We start from the raw sequence: 25,298 nt of genomic DNA on the forward strand, positions 1-25,298 counted from the left end.
TAACGCAGTTTTAATTCGTTTTTTGACTCCCTCTGCTAAATAACACATTTATCAAATTTTCTATTTACAATCATCATATCACTAAAAGATCTTATACTTCTTACTTTCCCTAATGGTGTTTATGTTGAATAGAATGTATACATACACTTTTGTTAATCTATTCCTACGCATCTGATTTACTCTTATATGCTTCGTTCATTTCTTTTTTGTTCTAAATTTCTATTATCTAGATAACGCTAACTGATACATCGGGACAATTTCAATTTTCATTAAGTAATAAGAGTATAATTTCTTTAGCCGATACCTGAATAATTAGAAGTTCTCTCGTACATCTGACTGTAACAATTATATTCGGTCCATTGAAAGGAGTTGTAAATGTCATGTCTAGGTTAATATCACTGCCGCTAAAAGGTGTTCCTAATCATGCATGGGTGGAACTGTATTCATTTTTGCTGTAATTAATTATTGAATCCACACTGCCGGCAAAAGATACACTCGCTGGGAACTTTGCAACAGTTGGCGAGGGTTGCTATATGTCCAAATTCCAAAATGACACTCGATCGGGACATCCATGCAGATCCTCCACATATCATCGGTGCCAAACTTTTCGATAGCTAAAAGGGATTAATTTTGATAAAATATCTGCAGGTTCCTTATAAATTGTGAGCCTTCCTCGAAAAAAAGTTTTAAAATTCTTCTCTGGAAGGTTCGTAACTTTTCTTAAACTGTAATAAACTTACCGTCCGTAATATAAATAAGCCTAATGTGAATCATCTAGGCTAGCTGCTGATTCCAGGACGAGTAAACTTTAATTCTTTCCTCGTCGTCCGTATCGACCAGCAGCGTGAGGCTACTTTTCACCGGATGATCCTCCATCAAGCTTACACTCGCTTACCTCGGTTATCGACGATGCCGTATCTTCCGGCAGCTTCATGGAACTTTTGCTTCTCCGCTTCAGGTAGGCGTTGAACGTTCCCTACTGGCGCGTTGGAAATCAATTATCCTCAATTATTAGCGGAACTTTCTTAACGCCGACGAATTGAGCTGCTCGATCCGTTTGCCACTTTTAAAACACTTGTTGAAATTGGCAATAGATTGACTAAACTGTCGTTATATTTACACTTTTACACGCTCATTTTGAATAAGTCGTCACATTATTTCAACAACATTTGAATAATGAAATTCTCACTTAAATTTGTTATAAGATTGGTTCAAAGATTCATATTGTTTAGTTTAACGCTAATATGATGAGGTGCAATTGTAAACCCTTTATGAGGACAATCATTTGCGTTGTGCATGTGATAAACGTAAATCGTGTTTCAGCAAACAGGAGATCTATTTTAAAACGTTTTCAGCAATGTTTATTGATTGTAACGATTATATAAAAATAACATAATGAACAAAGTATTCCACGGATGGTGTATTATTAACTTAATATATACAGATAATTGAAATGTTGTAGACATTGTTGATTTAAAATAAAAAAATTAAAAAAAGTAACTCAATAATAAATGATAACTTTAAAACAAAACATGATAAATTAAAAAAAAATATTTCACATAATATCGTCATCGGTATCATCATCTTCTTCTTCTTCGTTCACCTGATAAGCTCGTTTATGATATTTCAGATTACTTGGTCGATTTTTGGGAGCAGGTGCCCGGTTTTTCGCTTCAGCACGTTGCTTACTGTTTTTTAAAACTCGCTTGAAGAATATGTCGCATTCTAGTTCTGAAAATCTGTTATCCGCTTGAACTATCAATTGACAGAAAAGGGATCGAACATTTTTATAAAACTTTAATGCTATCTTTTCTGAAGCATTTGCCGAGCTCGTTCCTGGCTCATTTGCCTGGCGAGTGCCACCTGTCCAGGAGCATTCTATCAGGAACTTCCGAGTGAAAAAGTGGTCGATCAGCTTGTAACAGCAGGTAAGTCCGCTATTGCGACCACTTTTTCCGCAAATCAATGACATTCCATTCAAATATTTTTGTGTCGTCCGCTGGTCTTTCAAAGATTCTTCAAATCGATTCAATTCTTCAAGGTTTCCCACAGGATTTAGCACCAGATAGTCGGGCTTGTTGCTAAGGGACCTTGAGCACGAGCTTGAGCACCGGTACTCCAAAAGCATGTCCACACAGGTTTGGAGATGTGCAATCGAATGAAGGATTTTCATTTGATTCTCCTTCACCTCTCCCATAACCTGTGTGAACGTTGGAGACTCGTCTGATTGAATGATCGTGTGGGGTGTGAGGACTGCTAGTGGAGGATCAATCACATCATGCGAATCGAAAAGCCATTCTTCGTCAGGGATCTGTGAAAGAACAATGAGATAGTGCCGTTTACATATCACCTGTATAATTTTTTTTTTGATTAAAAAAACATACCGTGTTCTGTGTTTGGTGAGCCACAGCGTTAAAATCAGTGGTTTCCGTTAAAGGCATTTTGTAGTCTATTTGTTCCGTTCTAGATAGATCTACATCCGTTGCTGTATCCAGCTGACCTTCCATCTGCTCCAGCTCATACTCAGCCTGCTTGCGCGTCGGAAGTTCTCGTTTTCTGACACAATTTATGCGATCCCAATCCTCGTTCGGTTGGGATGCCTCCTCGCGCGCTAGTTTTAATACCTGGTGTTTGTTTTTCGGCCACCGTAGAATGCCTTGACATTCCCATCCACTGGGAACCACACAAAGCACTATTTCTCCGCCTTCAATGGTCTGGACAATCTTGAAAGGCATTCTGAAAAAAAAGTTAGACAATTTATTTTGTGTTTGTGGGTAATATAAAATCAGTTATTAATTCTTACCTAACGGACGGCTTTAAATATGTTTTGGTCAATTTCGTTTCGGACTTATTAGGCAGAATCGTTCCAATTGAGTTTTTTCGATGAAATCGAGAATGATTTTTGTTTACGTTTTGTTACACTGTTATCTCAAGTTAGCCATATTAAGACAATAGCACTCAGAAAGATCCGCGACAGGATTGTTTGGTTTTAGCGAGGGCAAAACTGATATTAGCAAGAAAAACTATTCTTAAAATAACTTTCTCCCAGAACATCTAGACTTATATATTTTTCTCGCAGGCAAATAAACATTTTAAAAGGGACGCCATTTTTCCTAATGCAAAAAGGAAAATTTTCAATATTGTTTCATTTGATATTACAATTTAAATCGTTTTTTACTGTCGATTATTTAAAGAAAAATTATAAGCGCTTAGTTATTTGAATGAATTGCTGACATTGAGGACTAGAAACATACATTCGTACGAAACGGAAATATGTTATGACTGGAAAAAATAAATTTAGTTCTTTTATTTGTTAAAATTATGGGGGGGCGTGATTTATTAGCCACTTTTTCGAAAAATTAACCGATATTATTAAAACCGCAACAACTTTGTCCTTGAAGATAGCCGAAAATATCAATTTATATTGATATAATATATAAAATATAGTTGTCATTCTTTTTTGTCTTTGTCGAATGAAATTTAAAAGCTTTTTATTATGTCAGAATATTTTATTTTGATTAAAACTATTTCAAAACCTTTTTCGGATTCAATTTGATTCACGATGAGAAATTTTCAGCAACGAGAATTGGTTACCTTAAACCGGCTTTCGCTAATTCCTTTTTAAGCTTGAATGGTTGTATAAGCTACTTGTAAAGTTTCCTCCAGAACCTTCTGTAGGTGGGCCTTTTTACTCTTATAAATGTTTTTTAAATGTTTTAATGGGGTTTATATAACTAAACATTGTTTTATAACGAGGCTTTGAAGTGCCCTTCCAGTTTCTAATAGAACTTAAATTGTTGCTTGGGATAAGCAACAGATTCACAGTATATGTTCAGCCAATAGTCAGCAACATCCTAACACCCCTTTGGGTCACCAATTAATCTCTCATCGAGCTCGGTTAACGCATCAAACGCAAGGCATCCAAGGAAATCAACAAGTCGGTTTTGCGATCCCGACCAGATAGCATCGGTACAATACGGAAAAAGGATTATCTCCCAACCACAAAGGTCGACCACATCGAAAGAAGAGGCAGCGCAGGAAAAGGTTTCTCAGGTGAATAACCTTAGAATAGTGTATGTTCTACCGTCGCTTGGGCACAGTTAATACACCCCTTTTAAATAAAAATTTGTATCCTCTTCGAACTACTTCCTGCGCATTTCCTGAGATTGAATCGTTCGTTGGGACGATTAACTTTTGCGACATTTCACTTCGAGGCGTTCTGCTTTACCCTGGCATTCGAACGTTGGATTTCACGACTACAATTTATTGCGGATTACGACAACACGAGGCGCACTGTATTTCGTTGAGCATTACGGTTACGCAACGCCATGCCGGGTCCAAGGAACACAAAGAAGGAAGACCCATCACTGAGGCATCTGACGGTGAAATGGTCCAACATCCAGGCATCCCTACGTGATATTTTCCAATTTGTGGAGGAGTTTACGGAAGATACCATGACGGAACACATCGAGGTGCGGCTGACGAGGTTGGACGAGCTGTGGGAATGTTTCGAAAATGTGATGACAGATATTCAATCACATGAGGATCATGTTGAGGAAGATAATCCAAATATTGAGCAGAACAGGCGAGAATTCAGTAGTCGTTATTATCAGGCAAAGGCTTTCATGTTAAGCAAGATTAAGAATCGTACGGAACAGCATAGCTCAGAACAGTCTTCCAGGGGTTTATATGTGACAATTCTAGAAACACATGACCATATTAGGCTACCGCAAATCAAGTTACCGACCTTCTCAGGTGACATTGACGAGTGGCTCGGGTTTAGAGATTTTTTTATTTCCTTAATCCATGAAAAGTTAGAACTCCCAGAAATTGAAAAATTTTACTACCTAAAAGGTTGCTTGCAAGGAGAAGCCAGGGCATTACTAGATCCCATACAGGTATCGAGGGCTAACTATCAGGTGGCATGGGATACACTCGTCAAACGATACAGTAACAGTAAGCTCTTGAAAAGAAGACAGATCAACTCCCTGTTAGGTCTTCCCACGTTGCACAAGGAATCGTTATCGGAGCTTCAGTCACTTTTGGATGGATTCGAGAGAATTATTCACACTCTCGACCAGGTTGTTCAAGTAGCCGATTATAAAAACTTGTTGTTGGTTAATTTTTTAACTGCGCGTTTGGATCCTGTTACTCGAAGGTCTTGGGAAGAGCATTCGTCAACTGAGGAGCAAGATACGGTAGAAGACTTAACTGGTTTCCTCCATCGACGGATTAGGATACTGGAATCACTCCCACCGAAAGCTATAGAATCGAAAGGAGCTAACCAAAATCTAGCAAATCGACCAAAGCCCCCTGTTATAAGAACTAGCTTCGCTTCAGCACAATCAACTGGATCCCAATGTGTTTTATGCGAAGGGGACCATTTTTTACATCAATGCTCTGATTTTCGCCTTCTTCCAGTAAACGAACGGGATGGAGTTATAAAGGAACATGCATTGTGCCAAAATTGCTTGAGAAGCGGCCACCATGCTAAAGAATGCCAATCGAGAATCTCATGCCGAGTTTGTAAAGGTCGACACTGTCGTAACCCTCTGCATCGGAATCGTCTCCAAACAACGAGACCTCGAACAGCTTGCGGGCGGCCGCCGTCTTCAAAGCTGTCGGTTTTGGTTCGACTTTCGAACCGCTGCTTCGACCCGGCGCTTCCTTCTTCTTGGTTGTGGTGATGGTGGTTGAATTATCCCTTTTAGCAGAGGGACCCGGGGCTTCCTTCTTCGTCTCCATCTTTATTAACTTTTTCACTGGTAAACAACCGTCACAAGAATAATCTTCCAAGGTGTGCTATGACATGAACTATCGAAGAGATGTCCGTGATAGTGAACACCATCTCAGAGCTCTTGCGAAACCAACCAACTTTTGAAGAATTTTATACCCAAAATTAAACTTTTCTTCAAAATCACACTTAAATCAATGTTTGTTTTGTGATGAATTGTTCGTTTAGGTAAATCCCTTATTAACAGGATTGTAAATTACTAACATTTACATAGTAATTCAAGCAAACGAAGGAGATATAGCCATAAATCTGTGTGATTTTAGTGGGTTTTCGAATGACTTCTACTTCATAGTCATATTGTGCTATGTTTAATTTCAGTTTTATTTTCTATATTATTAATCGCCTATCTCTACAATACCTTTCACCCCTACTCTTTAACTGTAAATAGTATAAAGCAACATGTCGTCATATTTCTTTGGGATTTTGGCTATCCTTTGTGGTCTTTCATTTAGTAAAACATTTTCTGGTATTATATTTAGAAATTCATTTCCATTTTCTTCATCACAACTATCTTCCCTTTCTGTAGCTTTCTCACAGTTTGAGCTAGTTTTTTGTAAAATGCAGTCTGGTACTAGTTTGAAATCATCAACTTTCCTCGAATATTTGATTCCTCTTTCGTTCTCAATATCTACTCGTGCTCCTTCTCTCGCGATTACCACATATTTTTCAGATGAAAATTCTGGATCAGTTTTCTTTCTCTTCTGAACTGAAACAACTACTGTATCACCTGTAAATTAAGTATTATTATTTCTGCGATCAAGTATGTGATCATTTCATAGAAAACTAAGTTTACCTTCTTTAATTTCTGATGGCTTAGCTCTTCGTTAGCCATCGGCGTACAATTTGCTCTGAAATTTTGAAAAACAATCCCTTTCTCTAATTTCGGTCTGATCAATTTCTTGCGATTGCGGATTGCTGATGCTGGGAAATGTTCCTCTGTATTTCCAACCTACTAATAACTCAAATGGAGTAACTCCCAATCTCGACAAAGGCGTTATGTTGTTGTGCATATACAAATATTTTTGCAGCGCCAATTTCCAGTTAACAAGATCGATTTTAGCCGATGCCAAAACATCTTTTATTCCTTTATTTTGACGTTCAACAGCTCCATTCGTTTGTGGGCAGAAAGGAATTGATTTCCTTATTTTAACTCCACGGTTTTCCCAATATTGATTGAATTTTGCACTTTGAAATGGTGGTCCGTTATCACTTTGTATTGCCAAAGGATATCCCCATGTTTCGAATATCTTATTCAGTGCTGCATTAGTACTATCCACGTCAGTATTTCTCATTTCAATAACATGTAAGTATCTTGAATGGATGTCTACTACAACCAGGAATTCACCATATCCACATTCTTTATCAGAAAAAAAATCAATCTGAAGAATTTCCCAAAGCCCTTGAGGCATCTCTCTATTTGTTAATGGTATAGGGGCATTTTTTCTAGACAACCTCAAGCATGTTTCACACGATTCAACGAATTTTACAACGTCTTTGCTTATTCCAGGCCACCAGAAATAATTTCTAAGTATTCTTTTCATTGAGGAAATTCCCATATGACCTTCGTGAGCTGTTATTATTGCTTCATTCCTCAATTTAGATGGAAGTATTACTCTATCATTCTTAAAGATCAGCGCTCCTGTGCAGCGCAGATATTTGGATTGACATTGATATTGGCGTAATTCCTTGTGCCATATTCCGGATCCGATACATTCTCTTATTCTTTGTTGTAATTCGTCTGTTTCTGCTTCAGTTTCAATTGTGTCCCACGAAAATGGCATACTTCCGGCGTCCAGTAAAAATAATAGGTGCTTTTCTTCGGTATCGTCGAATGAATCAGTATCTTTTGATCCTGATACAAGTCTTGACAAAACATCTGCAAGGTTAGATTTTCCAGGTATGCTTTCCACAGTAAAACTGTACGGTTGAAGCCTGAGCGCCCATGATTCTGCTCGAGTTACTGCTCTTTTTCCAATCCTATGTTTTCCTCCAAAGATGAATTCGTTTGATTCAGCATCAGAACGTATGATAAAATCTATGCTTATTAGGTATATCGAAAATTTTTCTACTCCCCATACAATGGCAAGAGCTTCTTTCTGGGTTTGTGGATATTTTTTCTCTGATGATGATAGAGTTTTCGAGGCACACGCAATTACTCTCGGTTTCGAGTTTTCATCAATTTGAACAAGAACTGCTCCTAGCCCGTATGGGGATGCGTCCACATAGAGCATGGTTAAATCATTTCGATTGTAATATCCAAGAGTTTCTACATATTTCCAAGCATTGTATTTCAGGTATTGAAATTCTTTTTCTAATTCTTGATTCCAATGATACCTGTCGTTTTTGGCCAACTCTCGTAGCAGTTTAGTTTTGTCAGCCCGATTAGGAATGAATTTATCAATGAAGTTAATCAATCCTAGAAAACTTTTAACTTCTGCTTGCGTTTCAGGAGTCCTAAAATTCTTTATGGCCTGAATTTTATTTTCCTCAATTTTCCACCCGTCAGCGCACAATTTAAATCCAAGAAAGGTCACCTCTTTTTTTGCAAATGCACATTTATCCATATTTATGGCAACGTTATGTTGTGTTAAGGAATTCATTACTGTTTTAAGATTTTCGTCATGTTCTGACTTTGTTCTTCCGTGCACCAATATGTCATCTAAATAGTTTACAGTTCCTTTGCAGCCTTCTAGCACAATTGTTTGTAATACTTCTTGGAAAATATCTGGAGCATTCGTTAATCCGAAGGGTAAACGGCAACATCGGAAAAGTGTTTCACCCGTGAAAAAATTAGTAAGATGCCTACAAGATTCGTCCAGAACAATATGGAAGAAAGCGTTTTGCAAATCAATTGTAGAAAAATATTGTGCTCCGTTTAGTTCCATTAGAATTGATTCAAAAGTTGGCATTTTGAAAGGTGTTCTCTGAATACATTTGTTTGGTCCTCTCAGATCGATCACCAACCTGATATCTTTAACACCTTTCGGAACAATCAGTAATGAAGAGCAAAATGATCTGTCCATATCTTGTGAGACTGGTTCAATGATTCCTGACGATAGTAGTTCGGTTAACTTTTTCTTCGTCAATTCCTTGTATATTGATGGTATGTTTGTATAAACATTTCGTGAAGGTGGCATGGTCTTATCATGATGAATATTAACAGGACGAATATTGAATTTAGGAAATTCTTGGTTTGGTAGAATATTGATGCTTTTTACTGAAGCAAATTCAGACTTCCAATCAGAATGATTGGCTCTCTCCAAGGGAACTGACAACCCAATATCCAATATACTGTATCTTATCGCCGTACTTATTCCTAATAATGCACGTGTTTCATTAACGACACAAAATTTCTCCACAAATATAGGTCGCTCTTTTGAAATAAACAGCTCAGCATTGAATGTCGCAATTACTTTTATATCTGTTTTAGAAGCATATGCACGTAAGGCTTTATCTGATTTAAATCGGAGATCGTAGAGTTTATCTTTAGAGTTTTCGTTTCTCATTAATTTTTCAAACAGTTTTTGAGTAACTGTATTGACCTGTGCTCCAGAATCAATGAAAAATACGATTTGAACTCCCGCTACTGCACCAACAACAAAAGCGTCCTTCTCACATTTTTGTGTGAAAGAAGAAACAATTGCTACTTTATGAAGGTTCATTGTATCAGAAGGCTAAAAAAAATTTTGAAACAATTTTATTTTTCATTTATTTATTTATTTATTTATTGAAACAAGTTTTACATTTCATCATTCTTTACCTGAGTTGAAACCTCGTCAAGTTTTTCTTCATGATTGAAGTTTGTTATGGCAGCAATTTTCTTTTGAGTTCCTAAGTCTTGCTTCAGTTGAGGTTTGTCATTGAGACGATCAGGACACATACGTTGTAAATGACCGATTTCATTGCAGTATCTGCACCTCTCGCCGATTTTAGGACATTTTGAATCGTCATGATAGCTACTACCACAACGAAAGCAGTAAGTTTTCTGCCTACGATTGAACGCTGGGTGAATAAATCCTCTTCCACGCCCAACTCCACTGCGTCCTCGGCCACGATCATTCTTGTAGAATCGGTTCATTGTTTGATTTGTAGTACCAGATACCATTGAAATTGCTACCGCTCTTTGCTGATGAAGCTTCTGGAATTCTTCTTCGTTGTACAGTTCTTGCTCATGAGCCTTTATTAAATTCAATAGATCGTTTAAATTTCCTTGGCTCACCCAATGTCTGTGAGTCAAAGCCGTTACTTGGGAACTTTTCGTACCCTTGACTACAGTACGGACAACATTTTCCATCAGTTCGGCATCCTTATAGTCGCACAATTTTGCAGCACGAACAACTCTTCCTACATATTGTACGTTGGATTCGCCCTCTTGCTGCATCATACTCATTAGCATGCTACGCTGTGACAAGAGGTATACTTTTGAATTGAAAAATGAATCCAATCTGGCTATGGCGTTGGAAAATGGCTTCTCGAATTCGTTTGGCATTGCAGGAGTTGATGTTGTATTTCCTAGAATTTCTAATAAATTCCAGCCAGCTTTTATACTGAAAATGTTCATTCTCGAGTGCTCATCCGTTACTTGAGCCAATTCTAGCGATGCCATTAATACACTTTTCCAATATTCGTAAGCTGCTTTGTCGATCTCAGTGCCGTCTATTGTCGGTTTGCATTCCGGAATTTTTAGGTTGTTAACCGAAATATTATTCGACTGTCGGCTCAATAATACTTCTTTTTCGGACTGAAGTTTTGACAGTTCATTTTGAACGGAAGTCAATTTCTCCAAAAGAAGCTTTTTTGAAATTTTCCCGTCGTTCGCCGAACGTTTACTGAAAAAAAAAATACAAGATCACTTTTTCAGCTTTTTTCAAAACTTCAATTTGTATAATCTGCCTCGTCTACAGAAAATACTCTTTTTATTTCAATTTGTATAATCTGCCTCGTCTACAGAAAATACTCTCATTATTTCAATTTGTATAATCTGCCTTGTCTACAGATTAAACTAGGCTTTACTGCCTCGACTACAGTAAATTTTGAATCAAACTGCCTCGACTACAGTTTTAATTCTTTGTTTCAAATAAAAAAAAACTTTTTTTTTTAATACTAACCGTTTCAGGGAGCTAGGCTTAGAACCGGCTGTGCCATTGTCGTAACCCTCTGCATCGGAATCGTCTCCAAACAACGAGACCTCGAACAGCTTGCGGGCGGCCGCCGTCTTCAAAGCTGTCGGTTTTGGTTCGACTTTCGAACCGCTGCTTCGACCCGGCGCTTCCTTCTTCTTGGTTGTGGTGATGGTGGTTGAATTATCCCTTTTAGCAGAGGGACCCGGGGCTTCCTTCTTCGTCTCCATCTTTATTAACTTTTTCACTGGTAAACAACCGTCACAAGAATAATCTTCCAAGGTGTGCTATGACATGAACTATCGAAGAGATGTCCGTGATAGTGAACACCATCTCAGAGCTCTTGCGAAACCAACCAACTTTTGAAGAATTTTATACCCAAAATTAAACTTTTCTTCAAAATCACACTTAAATCAATGTTTGTTTTGTGATGAATTGTTCGTTTAGGTAAATCCCTTATTAACAGGATTGTAAATTACTAACATTTACATAGTAATTCAAGCAAACGAAGGAGATATAGCCATAAATCTGTGTGATTTTAGTGGGTTTTCGAATGACTTCTACTTCATAGTCATATTGTGCTATGTTTAATTTCAGTTTTATTTTCTATATTATTAATCGCCTATCTCTACAGACACCACACTCTCGTTTGCTTCAAGGCTAACAGGCAGGGTGGATTCCCAGAGGATTCTCAGGTTAGGAGCAGCAACCCAACTTCAGCAACAGAGGAGCTTGAAGAGTTAAATCATTCTACCCAGGTTGTCAACACGGCGACTACAAGCAGCAACACGGTTGCAAATTGCAACGCTTATAATTCGTCGCGCATTTTACTGGCTACGGCGGTAGTTATAATTGAGGATGATTTTGGATGTCAGGTTCCGGCCCGAACGCTCCTAGACTCGGGATCGGAAAGTAACTTCATTACAGAAGCGTTGAGTCAGAGAGTTAACTTGACACGTGAAAGGGTTCAAATTTCCGTATCTGGGATTGGTCAAGCGTCTTTGAAGGTAAAATAAAGAGTACACGCGATTATAAGATCTAAAAACTCTAGCTTCTCCAAGCCTATGAGTTTTCTCGTACTCCCAAGGGTTACATCGAATCTACCAACAACAACGATCAATACAAAGGGATGGAAAATACCAGACGGATTTAAATTGGCTGATCCATCATTTTTCGAGTCTAGATCGATCGACATCGTACTTGGAATCGAGACATTTTTTGATTATTTTGAGACTGGCCGAAGAATTTCACTTGGTGATGGAATGCCTGCACTTACGGAGTCTGTATTCGGATGGATTGTTAGCGGAGGGCTCTCTAATCCGAGCCAATTACTTAAAATAAACTGCAACGTTTCTATGGAAGATAATTTGGAGAAAATTCTCACACGATTCTGGGTTGCTGAAGAAGTTGGCACCACTAGGCAATATTCACCTGAGGAACAACGTTGCGAAGATATGTTTCGGGAATCCATAAGGCGCAATGTGGAAGGGCGTTATGTGGTATCTCTTCCAAAGGTTAACAACATATGGGACCGATTAGGTGGGTCAAGGGATATAGCATTGAGGCGATTACATTCCACCGAGAGACGATTAGCAAAGGATAAAGAACTTCGAAAACAGTATTTTTCATTCATGAACGAATATGAGATGTTGGGGCACATGCAGCAAATTGTTCCTGGGAATGTTGAATCAGTGCAGCGATGCTACTTACCACACCATCCCGTTATAAAGGAGGACAGCACAACTACACGAGTAAGAGTGGTTTTCGATGCTTCGTGCAAAACATCATCAGGATGTTCCCTTAACGATCTGCTGCTTACTGGTCCCGTCATTCAGGATGATTTAAGAGCAATCATACTCCGATCCCGAACAAAACAAATCCTAGTAGTGGCGGACATAGAGAAAATGTTTCGACAGGTTCTGGTAAACTCCAATGATAAGCAGTTGCAAACTATTTTGTGGCGTGCATGTCCCTTAGACGACATCAAAACTTATGAGTTGAATACAATCACGTACGGGACGAAAGCTGCGCCGTTCCTTGCTACAAGGGTTTTAAAACAGCTAGCATTAGACGAAAAACATCGATTTCCGTTGGCGGCGAAAGCATTTTTTGAGGATACATACATGGATGACGTTATTACGGGGGTGGATGATGCTGAGGCAGCACTTGAGCTGAGGATTCAGCTTGAAAAGGCCGCCAACTGTGGAGGATTTCGCCTTCGAAAGTTCGCTTCGAACTCTAAACAAATTTTGGAGGGAGTTTCTAAGGATAATCTGGCAATTTTGGATTCATCGATCGATCTCGACGTAGATCCTTCCGTAAAAACTCTTGGATTATCTTGGCTACCTAACTCAGACGTCCTCATGTTTCGGTTCAATGTACCTGTGCTACCTGAAACAGAAACTTTTACAAAACGGCAGATTTTATCGGTTATTGCAACACTTTTCGACCCATTAGGTTTACTTGGTGCGGCAATTACAAGGGCGAAGATATTGATGCAGCAACTTTGGACTCTTCAAGATGAATGCGGAAATAGATTAGGCTGGGACCAACCTGTACCTTCTACGGTGGGTGAGATATGGAGGAATTACTACTCTCAATTATTTGTTTTTAATCAGATTCAGATCAACCGCTTCGTTATTTTGCCTAATGCAGTTGCTGTTGAATTTCATTGTTTCTCGGACGCGCCAGAGCGAGCGTTCGGGGGTTGTATTTACGTTCGGAGTGTCGATGCCCAAGGAACGGTTAAGATCCATTTGTTATCGTCTAAATCCAAGGTAGCACCGTTGAAATGCCAGAGTATTCCGCGTTTAGAGCTATGTGGAGCTCTACTGGTTGCTGAACTCGAAGAAAGGGTGAGAAATGCGGTAAAAATCCAAGCAGGTACTATTTTTTGGACTGACTCGACCTGCGTTTTGCGTTGGATTCAAGCTCCACCATTAACGTGGACTACCTTTGTTGCAAACAGAGTAGCGAAAATTCAAGCTCTTACAAATGGATGTGAATGGCGGCATGTCTCTGGCATGGACAACCCCGCAGATTTAATTTCAAGAGGAATATCACCTACAAGCATTGTGGATAATAATTTCTGGTGGAACGGACCAGCATGGTTGACGGAACCGAGGAACGAGTGGCCAACTTCATCAAATGATATTCCAGCCGATGTTGGAAACGACGAGCTACGACGTACAGCGGTTGCTGCAACGACATCAAGCTACACCGATTTCAATGAGTGGTTTATGGGTAAATTCTCAAGTTATTTTGAAATGATCCGGAAAACTGCATATTTTCTACGTTTTATGAAACTGATTCAAAAGAAATTGGAAGGTAAACCTAATGCATTTCTGTCCACCGCTGAAATTGAAGAAGCTGAAAGAGTGTTAATTCGTCGAGTTCAACAGGAAACATTTGCGGCGGAAATTACTGCACTAAAGAAAAATCACGATGTCTCCTCAAAATCTCCTTTGAAATGGTTTCGTCCGTTTTTAGGCGAAGATGATTTGATTCGTTTAGGTGGTCGTTTAAAGAATTCTTCTGAAACAACAGGCTTCAAACATCCGGTGGTTCTTCCAGCTCGACATACCATCACCCGTTTAATCTTTGAACACTACCATCTACGTCTGATGCACGCAGGACCTCAACTATTACTCGCTGCGGTTCGCCAAAAATTCTGGCCTCTGGGTGGCAGGAGCGTCGCCAAGCAAATCGTGCATAAGTGCATCAGGTGTTTTCGATCGAAGCCAACACCAATCCAACAACTAATGGGAGACTTACCATCTGTTCGCGTTACGGAATCTCGACCATTTGCGAATACCGGGGTGGACTATTTTGGGCCAATGTATATAAGACCAGCTCCTCGTCGGCCAGCAGTGAAAGCCTATGTGGCTATCTTTATATGCATGTGTACGAAAGCTGTACACATGGAACTAGTGATGGATTTGTCGACTGACTGTTTCATTAAGGCTTTACAACGGTTTATTTCTCGGCGCGGATTTGTTTCACAACTGTTTTCTGATAATGGGACCAATTTTGTGGGTGCGAGAAACAAATTCATAGAATTGCAGCGTTTGTTAAAGGATAAGCTCCATCATGAAAGGATTTCTAAGGAATGTACGAAGCAAATGATTCAGTGGCACTTTAGCCCACCTGCCTCCCCTCATTTCGGTGGTCTTTGGGAGGCTGCAGTTCGTTCGGCAAAGAAACATTTGCTAAAAGTGGTTGGTGAAACTCCACTTTCACCGGAAGATTTGTCTACCCTCATAGTGCAGGCTGAAGCATGTCTAAACTCACGTCCCATCATGCCGTTGAAAGACGATCCAACTGATTTGGAACCACTTACTCCGGCACACTTTCTCATAGGTTCAAGTTTGCAAGACTTACCCGAAGACGACATGATGGTTTATCCCGATAATCGTCTCAATCAACTTCAGCTAATAAATAAGAAGAAACAGTTATTCTGGAAGCGATGGCATAACGAATATCTCAGTCAGCTGCAAGGACGCAGCAAACGTTGGAAATCCGCAATTAAAATCGAAGTTGGACGTTTAGTTGTTGTTCGTGATGAGCGCACTGCACCGTGCAATTGGAGAATGGCCAGGATTGAAGAGGTGTGTCCCGGGTCCGACGGCACTGTACGAGTTGTGAAATTGAAAACTGCATCTGGATCAATCACACGAGAGGCCGAGAAAATCTGCGTTTTGCCAATTTACGACGAAAACGAATCCCAACAATCCCAAAATTCCTAAAATTCCAAATTGCATATCAAGGAGGATACTTCTTTCTTATCAGAAATTTAAGAAATTTCAGGGTGGGTGAGAATGTTGGAGTCTATTTGTGTCACTCCACCCTGACTACTAAGCCACCAAATGGTTTTGAGAAATTTCGATTATGGTCAAAATTTGGTCAACGGAAAACGCGTGTAAATGGGTGAAATAGTTTATTTAAAAAATCAAATTAAATTTCTTCTTCAAGTTTAATTAGTATAAAATTCAGGAAAAATATTCAGTTAGGCTTCCGCTTTTCCAAATCCGAATTGCCGGGCCTTACGCTAAACCCCTGCCATCAGATTTTGTACAGCCACCTTGTCCACCTTCTTCGCCGCAGAAAGCCAGTTTGCTTTGAGCTGCTGCTCGTCCTTAGCAGTTTTTTTGGTCTTCTTTAGGTTCCGCTTGACAATAGCCCAGTATTTCTCAATTGGGCGGAGCTCTGGCGTGTTGGGAGGGTTCTTGTCCTTGGGAACCACCTGCACGTTGTTGGCGGCGTACCACTCCATTACCTTTTTACCGTAATGGCAAGATGCCAAATTCGGCTAAAACAGTACAGAACAACCGTGTTTCATCAGGAAAGGCAGCAGACGTTTATTCAAACACTCTTTCACGTAAATTTCTTGGTTGACAGTCCCGGAAGCAATGAAAATGCTGCTTTTCAAGCCAGAGGTACAGATGGCTTGCCAAACCAGATATTTCTTCGCGAACTTTGAAAGTTTCATGTGCTTGAAAATATCTGCTACTTTTTCCCATCCTTTTGCCGTATAAAACTCCTGTCCCGGAAGCTGCTTGTAGTCGGCTTTGACGTAGATTTCGTCGTCCATTACCACGCAGTCAAACTTCGTCAGCATCGTCGTGTACAGCCTCCGGGATCGTGCTTTGGCCGTCGTATTTTGTTTATCATCGCAATTTGGAGTCACTACCTTCTTGTAAGTCGATAGTCCGGCTTGTTTTTTGGCTCGACGCACGGTTGTAGACGATACACCCAGCTTATTTGCGGCATCTTGGAGAGAGAGAGGTTAGGGTTTCGCTTGAAACTACCGGCAACTCTCTTTGTCGTCTCAGCGGCTTCCGGTTTTCGATTTCCTCCCGATCCAGACTTCCTGGCTGTCGACAAACGTTCCCAAAACACTTTAATTACATTTGTATTGGTTGATTTGGCAACTTTTAGCGATTTTTCCAGCTTTGCGTGCGAGTAGCTCGGATATTCGCGATGCGCGAGCAAAATTTTGATATGCTGCTCTTCTTCCTTGGACGGCATTTTGACAACTGAAGAGTGAATTCAAAAATCAAAATACGAGCAACATTCTACACACACATAACTTCAAAATGAAGGGTGTTCAGGATTTTTAAATGCAAAATTGAAAGAAATACGTCAAGTTGATATTGACCAAATTTTGACCGTATCACCCTTTAGAAAAAATATATAATTCACCTGTTTCATCAGTGGATGGCAAACCGGTAGAATGTACCTTTTTGGCCAGTGAGTTCGAAAAGGTAAATTTGCCTTTTTTTCTAGGTGAAAAGCAAAAGAGGTACATTTCACCTTTTTGTTAGGTAAATGAAAAAAAAGTAAAATTTACCTCGAGAGAGGGGTGGAAAACTTACCCTAGCAACATGGTAGAGTGAAAATGAAATTCATGGCTTTTTCACCTTACTTTTCTATTCGGGTATTCTTTTCAAAAAAATGTATAAATTAGATTTTAGATTTTTTCCGCATATTTTATTCGATATCTCTCATACACATTAAAGAATCTTAATAAAAATACTTTGAAATAATTTCGATAATCCCTTGAATATTTCTTGTCAGTACATTACTTTAAAATATCAAAGCTGTTCACGCACCTGTGAACGTCCGGGGTGCCGTGGTCCAGCCGAGTTTAATCACCAAACCAACCGCGCGTGATATTCTCACTTTTGAAAGGTCAATGACCTACGATAAAAAACTTGTCCACAGAGATCTAGAAAATGATCACACTTTATTTGGGGTTTGAATCACAACGCGGTTTCTTTATTAAAAGAGTTCTAGACTCGACTACGGTTTATTGGACACTATCTTTTATTCTGCTGCTTCTAGTAATAGAACCTAGCTTGAGTAGAGGTAGTGTTCGGAAAGGCCTTTTTTTCACTCTCTAGGTACTCTCTGATAAGAGATGTACTGAAACTACTAATTGAATAGGAGATACTATGGGTTGCAATAACCATCAGGGTGGTACTTAGATTTGGGCATCAACATGCGCCGGCCGCCTTGAAATTTATCAGATTTCAACAAGAAGACCCTATTCTCTCTAACATTCTTAACTCTATTCTAGCTATTATGAACCTCTACTTATTCTACTTCTGTACCTTGTTCACAACACTCGATATGAATATACATTCGGGATTTTTGCCGTTTGTTTTCGATGGAGTTTCTGCCGTGAAGTTGGATATTGTGGCAAAATATTCGATCTGCTTCTGCTGTAGTTTGTCCGGGTTACGCCTAACCACCGGGGAACTGCTATCCGTACACTGGATTTTTGGATGCTGCTTGTGTAGGAGTACCGTGCCAAATTCGTCGATCGCTTCGGGATTCATTGGTCCGGACTACGCCTACCCACCGAGACCTGGGATTCGTGGACTGTATAGCTGGCTGCTGGCTGCTGGCTTCGATGTGGATGCTGTAGTGGTGGGAATCGCTCGTTCTGGGGACCAATTCGATGCTTCAGGTACCTCGTCTCGTCTCGTCTCGCATTGCCGGAGTCCGGCAGGAACCATCATTCGCCGCTTAAAATGAGAGGGTGCTTTTTTACATTGAAATGGTGAACGTTACAACAACTTGCCTGGAGCGGAGGCCATGGGCCCATGGCCTCCGCGACCGCCCCTACGGCGATGACGCCGTCCTCATTCCATGGAAGTGGGCTGCTTGGTGGACACGGCTTGCTCGACCGTGAACTATCTGCCTTGTAGTTGGATGAAGTGGTTCTCAAGCTGGCCATGCTAAGAAACTGCTTCAGTCGCGCATGGAGGTAGATCAGTCCTCCTTGCTGGGCATCATTTGGTTTATATCAAGCTGCTCACTCCTCGAAAATAAATTTATTAAATTGCGCAAAGGGCTAATGGAAAATACGTTGCTGGTTGTTGATAATTTTGACAGACACGACTAGACGACATGCACATTCCAAGACATCTTCATGCGTATTCTTTCACCGGAGGGAAAGCCTTGTAGAGGATATATCGAGCAGACGGGGGACCTTCTGGGACGCTGACCCGGCCACGCCGGGCCTCGACGACGATCAATGCTGGAGGATAAACATTCTTCTTACTTTTTGGAAGTTCATTATAAAAAAAATACTTAACTGGAACGCGGGAGCCCAGAGACTCCCGCAGATGCGGTTGCACCTTCGTTGGGGGAGTTTAGTTCTCCCCATCGGCTTTCTGGAAGTTGTCCAGAATCGGTAAAACGCAGATCTTGGATATTGACCTACCGTAGGTCCCTTCCTGCGTCCGTACGTTGACCACTCGGATGTTGCCATCGGACCCATGGAAAACCTCAGTGACACGCGCTAGGGGCCACTTCAATGACGGTAACCTCTCGTCCATCAGCAGCACCATGCTGCCCACCGAGATGTTGTTTCGCTTTCGAGTCCATCTCGTTCTGTTGTGGAGGTCGGACAGGTACAATTTCGACCACTTCTTCCATATCACCTGAGCATATTTTGTGGCCCTTTGCCACATGGTAAGATGATTTTCTGGCGTCTCAGTTAGATCAGGTTCATCGAGGGCAGTTAAGGCACGTTGAATTAGGAAGTGGCCAGGGGTGAGCGCTTCAAAATCGTCGGGATCATCGCTCAACGGGGTAAGGGGACGTGAGTTTAACACTGCTTCTATTTGGGCTAGCGTAGTGGTCATTTCGTCGTACTGGAGCACTTTCAAGGCAACAGTTCGTTTAAAAGCAGTCTTGAAAGATTTCACTGCGGCCTCCCAGAGCCCACCAAAGTTGGGAGATCGAGCGGGAATGAATTTGAAGTTGATCCCTTCCTTGCAGGTTTCGAATATCACTCCGGTTTGAAATTGTTGGCTTCGGAGTAGTCGTTGAAGTTCTGCTATTTCACGTCTGGCCCCGACAAAATTCCTTCCGTTGTCGCTCATAATCAGGATTGGTTTACCACGTCGACCAATGAACCTTTTCAAGGCTCCAAGAAACGCTCCAGTGGTAAGATCCGCGACCAGCTCCAGATGGACAGCTTTGCAAACGAGGCACACAAAAACCGACACAAAGCATTTCATGGGGGAACTTCGACGATGAGGATAGGTGATCAAGAAAGGGCCACAGTAGTCTACGCCCACTTTCTGAAACGGAGGTGCAGGGTTCACTCGATCGGGTGGCAAATCTGCCATCAGTTGTTCCATCACCTTAGGCTTGACTCGGAAGCACTGAACGCAACTATGGATGGTTTTTCGGGCTAACCCACGAAGACTTGTAACCCAATACTTCCCGCGGACACTGGCAATCAGGAGTTGTTGCCCAGCGTGATACAGGAACTCGTGGTAGTGCTGGACAATCATGATCGAAAGGGGATGATGGTGATCGAGGATGATGGGATGCTTGCGATTTTCAGAAACTGGTGCGTTAGCTAACCGGCCGCCGACACGTATTATTCCATCGACTAAATGAGGATTCAAACTGGCAATTCTGGAGGTGCTTCTCACTTCTTGGGAATGAGACAGATCCTTGAGTTCTTGGCCAAAACTTTCAGCTTGAGACAATTTGACCAAAACTTTTGAAGCCTCCAGGAATTCTTCAAAGGAAATGTTACCGATTTTTCTCGTATTCTGCTTTTTAGCGTTGTGACAATATCGTCGCATCCATGCTACCAAACGGACCGTTTGCGCAAAGGTGGAAAGTCGAGAAAATATTTCGTTCGGAGCCTTAGCTTCAATGGGCAACACCACAGACGATTTTTCCTCCAACGTATCTTTATCGAATTGATCGGGCGAAAACTCTGCCTCAACTGGCCAGGTGCTTCGATTTTGCTTCAACCAAATGGGGCCTTCAAACCACAACATTTGGTATTGCAGTTGAACAGGTGTCATTCCTCGAGATATTATATCTGCAGGATTTTCCGTACCCGGAATGTGATTCCATACTCCTTTCTTGGTCAGATGTTGGATTTCGGAGACTCTATTCGCCACGAATGCTTGCCATCTTGACGGAACTGATGCTAGCCAACATTTGACGATTGTAGAGTCAGTCCAGAAAAAGCTTTTGACGTCCATGGCCGTACTTTTGCAGAATTTTTCGTAGAGATGGCTTAGGAGGAGTGCTGACGAAAGTTCTTGCCTTGGGATTGATTGTTTCCGTTTCTTTCTCTTCAAATCTTCGAGAGGAGCTACGCGTGACTTCGAAACCAACAGCTTGACAAAAACTGATCCATCTTCGTGAGTGCATCGCAGATAAATGCATGCGCCATACGCCTTCTCGGAAGCATCGCAAAAACCATGCAGTTCAACGTCGCTACTTGGAGAAAATCCCACCCATCTAGGAATCGACAGGGAGTCGAGAGAAGTAAGGTTCCTGCGGAATTCCGTCCAAAACAACTGCATTTCGTCTGTCAGAGGATCGTCCCAGCCACATTTCAGTTGCCACAAACTTTGGATAAACATTTTGGCCTGTACTATCACAGGTCCGACAAGGCCGAGAGGATCGAACAACTTCGAGGCGTCAGACAGCACGATGCGTTTTGTAATAGGGGATGAAGAGCTCCAGGTTGGTATACGGAAATGAAACAAATCGGTGCTGGGTTCCCAAATAAGACCAAGGGTAGTTACGGTAGAGAAAGAATCCAACTCCAACGCAGTTCTATCGCTAAGAAGATCTGCTGGAATATCTGCTAAAATTTCCTCGCAATTCGAATTGTATTTGCGTAGGACAAATCCAACGGAACATAAGAGGTCATTAAGCTCCTTCACTGCCTGTTTTCCTTCTTCGGGGGTATCAATACCGATCAATGCGTCATCCATGTAAAAATCCTTCTTGAGAATTTTTGCGGCCAAAGGATGACTCTGCTCTCCATCTTCTGATAGCTTCTGTAAGCACCTAGTAGCCAGAAACGGTGCGCTCGCTGTACCGTAAGTAACGGTCGTAAGCTTGTAGGTCTTGAGAGGTTCCAACGGATCATTTCGCCACAAAATACACTGGTATCGATGATCGGATTCCGCAAGATTGATCATGCGGTACATTTTTGCAATGTCTGCCACAATTGCAATTTTGTGTAGACGAAATCGGGTGACAATGGTGATCAGATCGTCCTGAACTATTGGCCCAACCATGAGGCCATCATTGAGGGAAACTCCTGTTGTTATCGGACAGGACGCGTCAAAAACGACCCTTAATTTCGTCGTCGTACTTTCTGGCTTCAAGACATGATGATGGGGTAAGTAGTAACGCAGCACTTCTTCAGAATCTGGAACCAGCTTCATATGACCCATATCCTGGTATTCTTGAATGAACTTCAGGTACATCTCCTTGATCGATGGATTGTTCACGAAACGCTTCTCCAATCCGTAAAAGCGTTTTTCGGCATTGGCTCTGGAGTCACCGAGCTTTCTGAGAACAAAATCCTTCTTGGGCAGCGACACTACAAATCTGCCAGTTTCATTTCGAGTAGTTTCTCGCTGAAAAAGCTCCTCGCACAAGGATTCTTCCACGGAGTTGGTGCTCTTCACATGACATGTCTCTAATTCCCAGAACTTGGTGACCTGTTCATGAAGTTCCGACATCGTACATAACTGAAGGCCTGAATCAGTCGATGAACCTTTCGATTCGGGAATGCGTCCTGCCAAAATCCATCCAAATACAGTCTCCTGCATAGTAGGCCCATCTTCGCTGACTTTATGTTGACCGGTTCGTAATAAGTCGAGATAATATTCTGCACCAATCAGCATATCTATTTCCCCTCTTTCATGGAATTCAGGATCTGCTAGGGTCATGTGCCTTGGAATAGTCCAATTACCAATGGAGAAACTTTGAGAAGGCAACTGCACTGTCAAACTTGGTAGAACATTAAAGTGGATCTCTTCCAAAAAGCTAGAAATCCGATCAATACGAGGTGCAACCTTTGCACGGACAGCCATTCTGGAACAGCCTGAGGTGCCTCCAATTCCATGCAGATTCAAAATCTCGGGGAATTCTTTCAAGTGGAGTTGACGACAAAGTTTGGACGTGACAAAGCAATTTTGGGAGCAGGAATCCAACAGGGCTCTAGCTAGAACGCTTCGGCCTGTCGAATCGGAAACTTTCACCAGGGCAGTTGATAGAAGAATTTGGTGTGAAGAGTGTAAGGGAAGTGCAATGGTAAGTGGTTGTGGGTTAGGATCTGTGGCATGCAGTGGGTGAGTACTGTGCGAAGTTTCATTGACAATAGGTAATGCAGTTGATGTGGTAGGAGGTCTTGGGTCTGTAACTATTTGGGTCTGTTGTTGTTGTTGCCTGGGTAAGGGTTGTTGTTGTTGAGGTGTTGATCGATTATCGGGGTGGTTACGGTTGATCGCTGTCACCGACGCATCGGAGGGTTTCGGTTTCACACTGTTTGTTTCCTTCGATGAATGCAGAAGCGTGTGATGTCTCCTCCCACACTGGCGGCAGAATCCTCGGGTACAATTTCGTGCTAGATGACCAGCTGCTAAGCAATTCATGCACAAACCAATCTTTTTTACCGCTTCATATCTTTGGGCAACCGTCATCTTCTGAAACTTCCGGCAGATAAAGGCCGAGTGGAAAGATTCGGCGCAAAAACTACATCGACCTGAAGTTGTGGCGTGATTCACCCCGAATCGTGGCTTCCTGTTCTCTGGCTGTGCAGAAGATAACGATGATGAAAGGGATTGTAGGACGGAACAGTGATTCTTGAGAAACGTAATCAAATTATCATAACAGGGAACTTCTTTGGAGTTATGATTGGTTTCCCAAAGCTTCAACGTTATTGGATCTAATCTGGAACAAACCATATGCACCAGAATGGTGCTCCAACCACCGATGTCCTCTCCAATTTTAGCGAGCATTTGGAGGTGTTTCTCAAACTCAGATATCAATTGGTTCAAGCATTCGAAATTTTCCCTTTTCATTCGCTCTATCGCAAATAACGAGTCCAGGTGTGCCTTAACTATGAGCTTGTGATTTTGGTAGCGATCCTCGAGAACATTCCAAGCGACGTCATAATTACTTCCAGATAGGGCAATCGATCCAATTTCTTGAAGGGCTTCACCTGAAAGCGAGGCCCTCAAATAGGTGAATTTATCCATTTCAGAGAGCTTATCACTTTGATGAATGAGACTTTTGAAAGCATCTCTGAATGGGATCCACTCCTCTAATCGTCCAGAAAAGGTTGGCAACCGTATTTCGGGAAGTTTCACCCTCGATTCCACAGCGGATGCAGTTGGGTGAGATGGTTGTGTGTTGGAGTGCTGGATGTCTGCATGCAAAAATTTCAATAACGCTGATTTGGCCTGGCAGTACTTCAGTTCGGCTTTGGAAAAAATCGCATCACTTTCTTCCTCCCTTCTTTGTGCTGCTGCGCCCAAACTGACGAGACGTTCAGTGTCTGATGCATCTTCGTCGACCACTTCCTTCACGTCCTCATCCTCGAGCAGCAGTTCTATCTGCAATCGCATTTGCACAAACTCACTGTATGCACTTTCTAACAGCTGCAAACGAACTTCAACTTGTTGATGATCGATGTCTGAATGTTGGTCCACAAAGCACAACACTGAATCAATTGTTTTTAGAGCCCTTCGCTCTTTGGCTGATAGTTCACGAAGCGACATAGTTAATAATCACTGATCTATGTCCAAAGTTAATCACAATGTATTCACTTAATTCAGAAGTTCGATCAATATTCAGGGAAATTACAAAACACAAGTTCGTTTGCACTGTTCACTTTTAATCACTTTAAGCAATTTATAATTATGATGCACTTTTTCGATCCATTTCACTTTTATTTTTTATCACTTTTACCGTTTCATCTCAACGATTCCGCGACGTGACACGACCGTTGACTAACCATCCAGATTGACAGCAGCGAGGGGATTTCAACAAGCGAACAAACAACTGATGGTAGAGAGAGCCAGCGAATTCCAAGACCGAAAATATGTATGACCATTGATACCAGAGGGACTCGAAGGACCAAAAATGTTCACGCACCTGTGAACGTCCGGGGTGCCGTGGTCCAGCCGAGCTAAAACTTTACGAACTCACAAAAATCGCGCCCGTGATATCGTCACTATATGGACAGGTCAACGACCTACGAAAAACCTAAGACCAATTTCACTTGCAAAGCAATCAGAACACTTTATTTGGCTTAGAGTACGAACGCGGCTTTTATTGTTATGAGTTGTATACTCGACCGTGGTTTATTGGACACTATCTTTTATTCTGCTGCTTCTAGTAATAGAACCTAGCTTGAGTAGAGGTAGTGTTCGGAAAGGCCTTTTTTTTTTCGCTATTCTCGTTCCGTCGTGTCCGTATCGTCACCGTATGTAATCCAGGCTAGGAATATTAGCTGAATACACGTTTCAATGTTCAGCAACTCGATGAAGATGGTGATGACTCCAGCGTAGAAAATGGCGATCACTAGACGCCAA

The 25,298-nt window shown here is 41.4% G+C and overlaps 1 protein-coding gene across 1 annotated transcript; it reads right to left on the reverse strand.

The window, feature by feature from the left end:
• Positions 1 to 19,073: 19,073 nt before the first annotated feature.
• Positions 19,074 to 24,482, reverse strand: LOC129741308 (uncharacterized). The gene has a single exon (XM_055733030.1). It carries the CDS (start codon positions 24,480 to 24,482, stop codon positions 19,074 to 19,076), a length of 5,409 nt encoding a protein of 1,802 aa, XP_055589005.1.
• Between the last annotated feature and the right edge of the window lie 816 nt (positions 24,483 to 25,298).

The sequence above is a fragment of the Uranotaenia lowii genome, chromosome 2, assembly GCF_029784155.1.
Source record: "Uranotaenia lowii strain MFRU-FL chromosome 2, ASM2978415v1, whole genome shotgun sequence".
In the NCBI taxonomy this organism is placed as follows: domain Eukaryota; kingdom Metazoa; phylum Arthropoda; class Insecta; order Diptera; family Culicidae; genus Uranotaenia; species Uranotaenia lowii.